The sequence below is a fragment of the Hevea brasiliensis genome, chromosome 14 (assembly GCF_030052815.1).
Source record: "Hevea brasiliensis isolate MT/VB/25A 57/8 chromosome 14, ASM3005281v1, whole genome shotgun sequence".
Classification (NCBI taxonomy): Eukaryota; Viridiplantae; Streptophyta; class Magnoliopsida; order Malpighiales; family Euphorbiaceae; genus Hevea; species Hevea brasiliensis.
The window spans coordinates 43,745,909-43,758,718 of record NC_079506.1 but is presented as its reverse complement, the minus strand read 5'-3'; the positions used below and the strand labels follow the sequence as shown (position 1 = coordinate 43,758,718).

Below are 12,810 nucleotides of genomic sequence, written 5' to 3'. Positions count from 1 at the left end.
TATCATTTTAAATCATTGAAGGCTTTTTTGAAAAAAAAAAAATTAGAGTTTAAATGCTAAAATAGCCTTTTTGTCATTTAGATATTGTTAAATTCTTTAGTATTACGTATAATTTTATTATAAAACTAAGTAAATTAAAGATAATTATATTTTAAATAAAAATATTAGGAGTTTAAAAAAGTTATAGGCTAAAAAAGATAAAAACAAAAGTACAATATTTATGTAGGATAAGAAAAACTAATTATAAGATTATGAATAGTTAAACAATTTAATTTATTTAAAAATTCATAAAACAGTGAAACTTCATTAGATAATATATAGACAAGTTTGTGATTTTTCTTTTATTAATTTTGATTCTCTCATCAGCCCGACTAGAGCAGAGTTGTGCTGAAAAGTATTTTGCTTGAAACCCGTATTGAGTTGTATATATATCAAACAAATCGGGCCACGTTTTCACTGCTCTTGGGCAAAATCCAGCTGAACAATTCCATTATTTGTGTGGGAAACATCAAGCAAAACCTAACATTCAAAATGACCAGAACCAGAATGCTAGTTGAGAAGCAAGAGTTAAGCATCCACCTGCCAGTCAACCAGGCTATCAAATTAAAACCTCCTACTCTTCGTGGTTATCAGTATCCTTGGAATGATACACCTATTCTCATCTCATTTTATAGCTTTGATACAAAGGAGATACTCCTCACCATTACAGAATTGTAGTCACAACAGGTATGTTTCCTCAGATCTGAACAATTTCATAAATGCTTCGAACGAAAGCGTGCATTATTCGTTACATTAATTACCAAGTAGATCATCCATTTGAATGTGTTCTCTCTGTTGAATATAATAATTTCATGAATGCTTAAACTGAAAGCGATACATTAATTACCCAATAGATCATCCATTTGAATATGCTCTTTCTGTTGAATATACAACTTTGTTTCCTATCATCACTACCTAGGGAATTAAGACAGAACTGGAAATCCATGGAATAATTTCACAAAAATCAAGCATAAAAGAGAAAGCATGTCCACATCCAATCGTACAACAAACACATTTTTCACTATTTTCATGTATTGTTGCATGTTCGCAGAAGCCATAAAGGACTATAAGATGCAAGACATACAAAAACAAAGATCACAACACTAATGGTCAAACACATTTCATAATCCTTGAGTGGCTATATCTTTTCAACACAACTATAACCTCCTACAGACCACAAATAGACATTTTAGATTCCATGAGATCAGCTTAAAACTCTAAAGAAAAGAACAATAAATATTTGCTTGCTCTTGGTGTTCTCCTTAGAGCCCGGACTCTTCCATTCTCCCAAGTGAATGCAAGCATTACATCCAATCTCAAGATTTGCTGTTACATTTTATGCCATTTCTATCCCTTCAACGTATGGGATGATATTGAGTGATTCCACGTTTTGGAGGCAATTTCCTCAATATGAAAAGAACCAAGGAAGATGGTAAAATCTCCACCAGCTGCAAGGAAAAGTAAGGTGAAACTTAGGGCTGCACAAAAAATATCCAAACCAGAACAGACTGACTCGGCCAGTTTTTATTTTTCACAAGCAGAGTAACTTTACTATTACACCAAACCACCCTCTTATGTTTGCCATCTTTGTTCCATAAAAATGGGCCTACTTCCATTTTCACATAGTTTAAGAAAATATAGGTAATATAGTTAAAGCAATATATTTTCTTAAATTGTGAAAATATAATATAGGTAATATAGGTAATATAGTTTAAGAAAATATAATTGCTTTAACTATATTACCTATATTTTCTTAAACTACGCAAAAATGGAAGTAGGCCCATTTTTATGGAACAAAGATGGCAAACATAAGAGGCTGGCTTGGTGTAACAGTAAAGTTACTCTGCTTGTGACCTAGAGTTCACGGACTCGAGCCATGAAAACAGCCTCTCTGCAAAGCAGGAATAAGGCTGCGTTCAAGAACCCTCCCATCATCCACCAAAAAAAAAAAAAACACTCCACCTCATAAAGGGACCATTGATTATCAATTAACACTTGCCAATGAGAGCTTAAATCATAAGATTGGAAAGGGAGCAAAAACAACATTCCTTGATAAAATTACAACAATATGTCTCTGAAATCCACAAATTTATGAATTATGATTGCATTCAAAAAGAGCAAGAATTATAAGTTTCATGATTTCATCAAACAATGATGAAAACAGAGATATACATTTCCTCTAAACCCAATCATCTCCAACTGAAATGCAGCATAAGAAGCAGATAATTAAAAAAATAATAAAAACAAATTAAAGAAAAAAAAAGGACACTTGAATCTCATGGCTTACAAACACACACACTTGCAATTTGGTAAATTATACGAGTTCTATTTATTATAAATTACTATCCTTCCTGCAACTCCGCCTAAGTAGTTTGCGCTTAGCCGGTCCCAAGCCCGGATAAAGGAGGAGGGTTGCGGTAGGTGACAACCAGCGTAAAAATTTCGTCACACCCTATGATATGGATTCAAATGATATAAACGTTGGGGCGTCCTCTACTAACGACGCGCTACATCGGAGCCCGGGTGTAGTGATAAATATGCAAGGGTGTAGAGCATTCACCGAAAGCGACGCGCCATGCCGGCGCCCGGGTGTGGTGTTAAGTGAGCAAGGGTTCCCACATCATGGACGGGTGTGGGTAAAGAAGTTAGTCCATAGGACAGATAATAGAACAAATAGTGGAACAGAACACAAGATAGACATAGAAAATAATAGAAGATATCATAGAAGGATACCAATTAGGAAGGAGCAGGATAGGAGGAGGATCAGGGTTGGTACTTGGAATGTTGGATCACTTACAGGAAAATTAATGGAGCTTGTGGATACCTTGGAAAGGAGAAGGGTGAATATTGCTTGCATTCAGGAGACTAAATGGGTAGGAGAGAAAAGTAAGGAAGTGGGTAATTCAGGGTACAAATTGTGGTTTACCGGAAAGGAGAGAAACAAGAACGGAGTGGGTATAATCATAGACAGGACATTGAAAGACGCAGTAGTAGCTGTGAAAAGAGTAGGAGATAGAATTATACTAGTAAAGCTAGTACTAGACGGAGAAACAATAAATATAGTTAGTGCTTATGCCCCACAAATAGGACTAGACAGTGAGAGTAAACAAACGTTTTGGGAAGATATGGATGATTTAATGCAAAGCATACCGAATGAAGAGAATGTTTTCATTGGTGGAGATTTGAATGGACATGTAGGAAGTAATAGGCAAGGTTATGAGAATGTTCATGGAGGTTTTGGTTTTGGCAGTCGAAATGAGGAGGGAAAAGCATCCTGGATTTTGCTATGGCATACGACCTAATACTAGCAAATACCTACTTTATAAAAAGAGAGTCACATTTAGTGACTTTCAAAAGTGGGCAACATAGAAGCCAAATCGACTTCCTCTTAACCAGGAAGACAAATAGAGCTCTATGCAAGGATTGCAAGATCATTCCAGGAGAGGCTTTAACAAGTCAACATAGGTTGGTGGTCTTGAATGTCAAGTTTAGGAACAATTCAAGTAAGGTCAGAAGAAATAGTGTAGCTCGAACAAAGTGGTGGGAGTTCAAAGGAGTAAAGCAAGTGAAGTTCAAAAATGAGCTTCTTGAGTCTGAAGTATGGAAGCTAGATGTGGAGGCCAATGATATGTGGATACAGATGGCATCAAAGATTAGAGAAGTAGCTAGAAAAGTACTTGGGGAGTCTAAAGGACATGGACCACCCTCAAAAGAGAGATGGTGGTGGAATGAGGAAGTACAAAAGGCAGTGAAGAGAAAAAGGGAATGGTATAAGAAATTACCTAAATGTGATAATAATGAGGCATATGAACAGACAAGATAGCAAAGAAAGAGGCAAAAGGCGATTAGCCAAGCAAGATCACAGGATTTTGAAAATTTATATGAGAAACTTTGAACTAAAGAATGTGAGAAAGATATTTATAGATTAGCAAGGAGTAGAGAAAGGAAATGTCAAGATCTCAATCAAGTTAGGTGCATTAAGGATAAAGAAGGAAAAGTGTTGGTGAAAGATGAGGACATTAAAGAAAGATGGAGAAATTATTTTAATGATCTCTTTAATAATAGTCAAAATGGAAATAGCGTGAATATAGATTATAGAACAATAGAAAAGAATGTAAATTATACTAGAATGATTAGATCTTTAGAAGTAAAGGAAGCACTTAAGAGAATGAAAGTAGGTAAATCCTGTGGACCCGATTAAATACCAATTGAAGTGTTGAATTATTTTGTAGATATGGGAGTTGTATGGTTAACTAAATTATTTAATAAGATTCAAAACTCAAAGAAAATGCTGATGAATGGAGGAAGAGTATTTTAGTACCTATTTTTAAAAATAAGGGAGACATACAGAGTTGCTCAAACTATAGGGGAATTAAACTCATGAGCCATACTATGAAGTTGTGGGAGAGAGTTGTGGAGCATCGACTACGTCATGATACTTCTATCTCTCTCAATCAATTTGGTTTCATGCCTGGTCGTTCAACTATGGAAGCGATCTTTCTCATTAGAAGCTTGATGGAGAAATATAGAGATGGGAAGAAAGATCTACACATGGTTTTTATTGATTTGGAGAAGGCTTATGATAGTGTTCCAAGAGAGGTCTTATGGAATGCGTTAGAACAAAAGAGGGTATCTATTAGGTACATACAAGTATTGAAAGATATGTATGAAGGAGCAACTACTATTGTGCGCAAAGGAGGGGACACAAGAGATTTTCCGATCTCAATTGGATTACACCAAGGATCACCATAAGCCCTTACCTTTTACATTAGTTTTAGATGAACTGACGAAACATATACAAGAGAGTATTCCTTGGTGCATGATGTTTGCGGATGATATTGTTCTGATAGATGAGACACGAGGAGTCAATAGGAAGCTAGAACTTTGGAGAAGTACTCTAGAGTCAAAGGGTTTTAAGTTAAGTAGAACGAAGACAGAATACATGCATTGCAAGTTCAGTGAAGGCCAAACCGGTGATAGGGAAGGAGTTAGTTTGAATGGAGTGGCACTGTCCCAAAGTAATCACTTTAAATATCTAGGCTCATCCTTCAAGTAGATGGGGATGTGAGGAGGATGTTAGTCATAGGATTAAAGCCGGATGGTTGAAGTGGAGACGTGCACGGAGTTTTATGTGATCGTAAGATTCCCAATAAATTAAAAGGAAAATTTTACCGCATACCATACGACCGGCTATGCTATATGGTAGTGAGTGTTGGGCCTTTGAAAGAGTCGTATGCATCTAAGATAAGAGTTGCAGAGATGAGAATGTTAAGGTGGATGAGTGGTCATACTAGACTAGATAAAGTCCGTAATGAAAGTATTAGAGAAAAGGTAGGAGTGGTGCCAATTGAAGATAAGTTGAGAGAAGGGAGATTGAGGTGGTTTGGTCATGTGAAGCGTAGACATACGGAGGCTCCAGTTAGACAAGTAGAGCACATTAGGCTAGAGGATAGAAAGAAAAAAAGGGGTAGACCTAAATTGACTTGGAGGAGAGTAGTACAGCATGACTTAGAAGCATTACACATTTCTGAGGATTTAACCCAAAATCGTTCAGAGTGGAAAAAGCGAATCCATATAGCCAACCCCAAATTTTTGGGATAAAGGCTTAGTTGAGTTGAGTTGAGTTGAGTTGTACTATCCTTCCTGCATATTGGTCAAAATGCCACTTTTCTAACCATCTAACTATTCGTAAAAAAGTTCTTATAACTTGTTCGTGCATAACTCAAATTTAAAAAAAAAAAATGGAGCAGAAAACAATGTACATAAGCTGCCACATGACAAGAAGATTAGTCTAGCACCTTCCCAATTTTATAAGAGAACACGCTACACTATAAAAATTTGCATTTTCTGTAAGCATGACCATGCACCAAAACTTACCAGGTAATATATGAAGTTTAGAATTGGATGATCCAAAACATCAAGATCTGCAGCTTTATCAAATGCATTGAAGCACATCTGGAGAATAGGAAAATGACAATACAAGCCAATGTCAAATGAACATCAGAATGATAAAGACCTCAGAAACATAGCAACTGCCAAATGAGTAAATTGAATTAACCAACAGCCAAATTATTGTTAATGAATTAGGTGATAGTTCTGCAAAAACTTATGGCTTTTAAGTAATCATTTAGCTAACCCCCCTAACTTTAATAAGGCTTCATCAAAATTTTGCAAGCGAAGAAGAGAAAAAGAAACACCAATAAACTCACCATAATGCATCTGACTAGGAAGCATGAGAAACATATGGTGGTCACATAGCCAACCTGAACAAAAGAATAGCAGAAACAACACTTGGTAACTGACAAAAGAGTAAACAGATTAGTATAAAAGGTCTTATACTTCGAAATAAATACCTCTTGCAACTTCTTACGCCTCCCTTTAGATTCTACAGGGAACCGCTGCAACATCAAGAAGAGCCTACCAAAAGATGAAGCTGAGATATTTGCGTGCCAGATTTAATATATCGAAAAATCATCTAACTATTAGAGCCCAGTGAAGATGCCAATGCATACAGTTATCAGAAGAATACAGATAACTGAACAATCGGAAGGTAATACAACACATTCTCCTCAAATTTTTCAAAAATGACACCAAGGGCCTAGTGCTTCATCTTAGCATAACCCACATACAACACAACCATGCTGAGAGACTAAAGAAACCACATTGTTGGCAAACCTTAACCCTGAGTAAGACAATTTATGAATGCACTTGTATTGCGAGGACCCGAATGAAAAGGATTATATCATATTATATGCGAGTCAGATACTCTTGCTAGCCTCATTGGACCTGATCCAACCATTTTCATGTTTTCTTGCTTTCTATCTTGAGTTTTTCCCCCTTCTGCTGTAATAGAGGAGATGGTAGAAAGTAGAGAGGGAAGTAATGGGCTAAACAACAAGTGTCTAAGTTCCCAACAACCCAATTGAAGCTGACTGAAGTAGTGAAAAATATGAAGAGATGCCTTGGGACTACTACAGTAAGCAACAATTAAAGCCTTTAAAAAAACTCAGCTGAACTCGCTTTTGTAGAGGCAATTCTTATCAGATCAAACTCAAATGCACTTGGCATATACAACAACCGGGAATTTGTCTCATAGGCAAGGAAGAAATCAAAATACCTTTTTACTAAGCAAACAAATAAGTTATGTAGAACACAATAGAACACTGTCAATCATGAAAAGATCAATCTGATTACATAGAGGATATACGTATTCATAGTAGAATTATGAATCCTACTAGTACTAGGATTTAGAATCCCAAACAAGAAAAAAATAATCAAATACTAGTTAGAAATCACAAACCACCTCAAGCTTCCTAAATAATAATAGAATTCTTAAACTTCCCAACACTGAAAAATTCTAAATTAAAGATCTTACTTTTACAATCAAAATTAAATAAAAATAATTCCTAAATTGAATCTTCCTTGATAGCATCATTCTCTCCTTGTTGGAGAAAACTCAACCTCGAGACGTACAACCTTTTCTTCTTGGATGATAATAAGATTGAAACAAAGAACTTCATGTTTTCGTTCACATCCCTAAAAAATCTGAACCAGTCACAACAACTGAAGCTGAAAGACTGTTCAATTCACTTGGAACAGGAGAATTAGATAAATCCTCAATTTGCATTGTCATCTCAATGGTCTATTTTTCTTCTTTCCCTAGGATCAAATCTTCAAACTCTTGCTCATTCTCTTCAGCTTCTTTCACTAGAATATATTTCTCAAAATTTTCCAACTCAATCTTATCATGTCGGATTTCAACATGTGAAGGCTCAAAAATCAATGCTTTGGATCTTCAAGCTTTTCATTATCAAATTCTTGCTTTGCGTCCTTTCGAGTTGTAACTATACCAGTATATCCTCAAGAACTCTTGATAGCTTAAGCTCCGCTTTTAACCCAGCCAAAGTTTCAAGATGTTCCTTATCTTTTCCTTGAGATTTTTATTCAATTTGAACATTTGATCAAGCATCATAAGTCCAATAGTTAGAACTTATTTAGAACTTATTTGTGGCTGAATAAAAGAAGTTTTCCAATATGCTTGTTAAAACATATAGTCCTTTCATGCTTCAAGTTTATCTTTCTAGCTCATAGTTGAATCATATATTCCTTCTTCCATGCTTCAAGTTCTCTCTCCCTAACTCATTAAAGTTGTTTGAAGGTTCGATATTCATAAAATAAATCATGACAATATACAACACCATCAAATGAATCCCTTAAATAACATATCTCAGCTAGTTGTACCTTGTAGTTAATAATTTCAATTTGTAATCTTTGCCCACATGGATATGTTGTAGTCATCAATTTCAGTTTGCAATTTTGAATGTCAGCTCACATAGAATCTGACCAAGAACATAATTCAAACCTCGTGCTAGCTTTAAATATTTGATTCTGCCCAAAACAGACGTAAAATTGGAACAAGGATGTCAAAAATAGTGGGGAAGGATTCTGCCAAAAATTTGCTAAGGTGGCCTTGATGAGGTATGGACATGCACGCTGAACAACAACATGAACTTAAGTTGGTTTCCAAGTGGATCAGACCAGACCCAACACTGGACGGCACATGGGTGGCTCAACAAAAGTTCCATCAAGTAGGAAACACCAATGGACGTGCAGCAAGTCTCCAGCGATGTTTGCGACACTGAAATCAGGCTGAAAAGTGGTACGGGTCAAAAGCCAACCCGTACAGATCTTGCTGTACAGATGTTGAACATGAGTTCCGACAATGGGAATGATGTCGCCAGCAGACAGCAAGACCCAGATAAGCTTTAAACACAGGATTTTGTTGCATTCTGATCAGGTCGCAATTCAAATCGAAATCTGATCCCAATCAGATCTCAATTTTCCCTGGTGGTCGGACTTGCTTCGAGAGGATTGCTGGGTGCTAGAAAAGGATTTGGCAATGAAGTTGAGATGGTTTGATGGCTAGGCAGTGGTTGTTATGGTTAAAAGTAGGCTATGTTGGTGAGAGACCCAGCAGTGCATAGAAGGGGGAAAAGTGCAAAGGACAGTGACAAGGCAAAAGGAGACGCAATGGCAGTGGTAAGTGTTTTTTTTTTTTTCTTTTAAGCAGTGAGAAAGAACAGTAAGCTTAAGGAAAAGAAAAATTTCTTGAAGTGGGCTAAAATAAAAAAATTCAGATTGGGTTTTAATTGCTCACAGGCAATGGACAAAAGTATTTAATGCCAAATTGATGTAGAACACAATAGAACACTCAAAGGGGATGAGAACAATTGTCAATTTTTATTAATTCTCAGAATCAATTGTCAATCATAAAAAGGTCTATCCAAATACCTAGAGGACATAGGTATTTACAGTAGAATTATGAATCCTACTAGTGCTCGAATTTGAAATCCTAAACAAGAAAATACTAATCAAACACTAATTAAGAATCCCAAACCAAGTCAAACTTCCTAAATAAATTATTAAAAAAAAAAAAAAAAAAAAAAAAAAAACTATTTCCTAAATAATAATAGAATTCTTAAACTTCCTAATACTAAAAATCTAAATTAAAACTCTTAATTTTATAATTAAAAAATAAATGAAAATGATTCCTAAATTGAATCTTCCTTGACTGCATTAATAAGCTACTGTTGATTGAATTGAGATCCAACGATCATCAGCAACTAAGTCTAAATCCATTTTGAACCTCTAATTGCATTTCGGAACTTTGCCCTACATAATCCAACAGGGCAGCGTAATTATCATGGACTTGGCAGGTAACATTGACATGGTGTTAATTTTCCACACGCACAACAAGGGAATCATAGTACACAAGTAGAACTTAATTATGACAATCTGAGCAGCTATGGTCTAAATAGGTTGAAAAAGACAATACTAGAAACATGGTATCAATTTAATGGTGATAACATAGAACTATAGGCATAGGTAGAGCCAGAAATTTTTTTTCGAAGAGGCCAATGTTATATATAAAATTGATTCAAAAAATTGTTAACTACCCTCATTTCCTATATATTGAGGGGTCAATGTTGTATACTCAAAAAAATACCATAATAGAGGTTAGGCTAGAATATTTTACATTATGCATATCATGAGAAACAGTACAATTTTTTTTTTTGGAAGCTCCAACGGCTAAAATAAAATAATTTTTTTTCCTAAAGTATATATATATATATATAAACACACACACACACACACACACAAGGAAATTTTAGATTTTTTTTTTTTTTTTTGGTAAGCATATCGTACAAAAATTGAATTCTTTTATCCAAGTTAATAAAATTCTTTACAGAATGAGACAATCATGTTGTTTCATGCTGACCAAAAATCAAACTTAGTAGATAAAAAATGGAAATACAATTAAATTACCTTCCACCATAAAGTAGAAAACCGAGAGCTGCAAACAAAGACACCCCTGCCAATATATATGTTAAGAAGAAGGTATATTAGTTACAATGATCATAAACTATTGAACTGTATAATTTACAAGTTATTCAATGTCTAGAGTAAAAGGAAAAAACCTGCAAAGAACATCTTAGCAAGAATGACCAGCAATCGGGTATCTTTCCACCATAAAATCAACCACAAAGCAATCTGGAGTCAATTAAACCACAGAAAATATGGTTTAAACCCAATATATAAAACAGTAGCTTTGTCTTATGTAGCAACACATGAGCATACACTAGCATGTAAATGAAAATGTATCAATGAAGCAAAATTTGACAGAGGGACATGCAATAATAACATATTGCCAGGATATACCAAATAGAAAGTCAATAACGTATCATAGAAAATTCTCAACCTTCAAGTAATCCTATGAACATTACCATGAAAAAGTGAACTGAACGCAAAATCTGCAAATTCCAAACCATCTTTTGACTGTCCACAAAATTGTGAGATATAGGAGAGTGAAACCAGATGATACGCCAATTTGCATGCGAGAAGCATGGTTAACTAGGTTTCACAATAACAAACTGCAATCCCAGGCCCAACACATTGTGTCATAGCCATAGTTATTAAAGGCTCAAGGCGCACTAAGGCGCCAAGGGGTCCTGGAGCCTAGGCGAAGGCGCACGCCTAAGCGAGATGAGGCGCAAAAAAATAAAAAAAATAAAATAAAATAAATATGAATATTCCATCAAACTTCAAATAACATAAAACTAAAAATAATAATAACAAATAAGCATTCAAGTACTAAATTATTAAAACTTTAATAATCTTTTAATCTTTCATAACTAAAGTTAAGAAATTATAAAGTAACTACATCTTCTTCATCTTTTTCTACACCTTCATCCTCTTAATATTCATCTTCAAAATCAATATTTTCATCATTTCCCTCACCTTTAAGAACTAAAGGAGTATTAACTTTTTTTTTTTTGAAAAAGATAATGAGTGGTAGTGTTGAAAATGAAAATATGAGAGGTTTGTAATCCTGAGTATGTTAGTTTGATGAGATTTTGGTGACTAGTTATCACCAACGATACTAATTTTGAAAACTTCTAGATCAACAAATTTCGAGTTGGGTGGTAGTGCTTTTTGTCAATGGAAGTACTCGCCGAATGTAGAAATAAAAAAGGCGCGCCTTTCTAGCCTTGCCCTGGAACAAGGCTCACGCCTAGGCGCATAAGGCGAGGGCCTGGTGAATGTTGCCCGCCTTTCTCCTGTAGAGGCGCTAGGACTAGAGCCTGGTGAGCCTGGAGCCTGAGGCGTGCCTGAGGCGCGCCTTTAATAACTATGGTCATAGCCAAACTGTAGATGCATGAATAAGATGATTGACTAGCACAGAAGTGCCATTACTTCAAAAGATTTCATATGACAGCTTAAAAGTACTTTGGAAGGAAAAAGTAACAAGTTCTTTGTCAACATTTTGGAGTGTACAGCTGTCTTATATATTTGTACAGAGATGGGATACTGTGATTTTGAAAGTTATTGCGACTACCAACTACTAAGTATGTCATATGCATTTATAAGGTTCTTATACTTTATTTTCCATAGTTTTGAAACATTTACATGATAAACACCTCCTTAGAGAGTCTACAGAAAGAGCCATAACATTTTTTGCTTGGGACTATTATTTGAAATTATTATGTACTTATAGATGTATGGTGCTAAATTATTTTCTCTCTCCTTTATTCTTATCAGTTGTTGCCACTCTAATCTAATAGCAGGATTTTTATTATTCCATTTCTTTATTTGTTGTAGGTACCCATCCATTTGTTGCTTCTTGTGGCCACATAAAATCTAAAGAAATCCTTTTTTATCTTGAGTAATTAAAGAAACCTATGTTCTTAACTCCTTCAGTTGCTTAAAAATTCCTGCTGATTTCCGACATGCCCTGTATTAGATTTTTTATTAGAGCTTCTCCTGTATTAGATTTTGTATTAGAACTTCTGCTGCATTAATTGTTGAATAACCAGTTTAAAATAACAGATAAAAGGTGCACAATATTACAATAACGCTAAAAGGTACTAAAATAAATTCATATGGAGAGCGAGATTAGACTAAATACAAGCCTTTGTTGAACTTGATATGTTTAACATAATAAAAGGTAATAAAATATAAATTCAATAGAAAATTAACAAAAACTCATTTCATTACATTTCAATATACCCCAGCACAATCAACCAACATGCCTTTATTTCAAAATATGGCACTTAACTTCCATAAAGTAATGAATCCACACAAAACATAACAGATAATAAAGCCATGAAAAATGGAATTTGCATAGCCATCATACATAGTTATAAATTGTATCTATTAAAGGTTCCTAAGTAACCCCAGAGCAGCCTAAAAACCTTAAATTTCAGAAAGAAT

At 34.9% G+C, this 12,810-nt stretch overlaps 1 protein-coding gene and 1 long non-coding RNA gene across 2 annotated transcripts in view; one reads left to right on the top strand and one right to left on the bottom strand.

The window, feature by feature from the left end:
- Window positions 1-1,040: 1,040 nt before the first annotated feature.
- Window positions 1,041-12,810, bottom strand: part of LOC110672810 (tobamovirus multiplication protein 3) — a 30,101-nt gene continuing 18,331 nt past the window's right edge. Inside the window, exons 6-11 of the mRNA XM_021835700.2 lie at window positions 10,518-10,590; window positions 10,366-10,411; window positions 6,393-6,456; window positions 6,249-6,302; window positions 5,917-5,994; window positions 1,041-1,487 (exon numbers count right to left, since the gene is read on the bottom strand). Coding sequence (XP_021691392.2) covers window positions 1,395-1,487; window positions 5,917-5,994; window positions 6,249-6,302; window positions 6,393-6,456; window positions 10,366-10,411; window positions 10,518-10,590 — 408 coding nt within the window. The 3' untranslated portion in view covers window positions 1,041-1,394. The remainder of the gene's footprint in view (window positions 1,488-5,916; window positions 5,995-6,248; window positions 6,303-6,392; window positions 6,457-10,365; window positions 10,412-10,517; window positions 10,591-12,810) is intronic.
- Window positions 5,698-12,452, top strand: LOC110672811 (uncharacterized). Its single transcript, XR_002498375.2, has 2 exons — window positions 5,698-9,078; window positions 12,199-12,452. It is a non-coding gene; the product is annotated as an uncharacterized LOC110672811 (long non-coding RNA).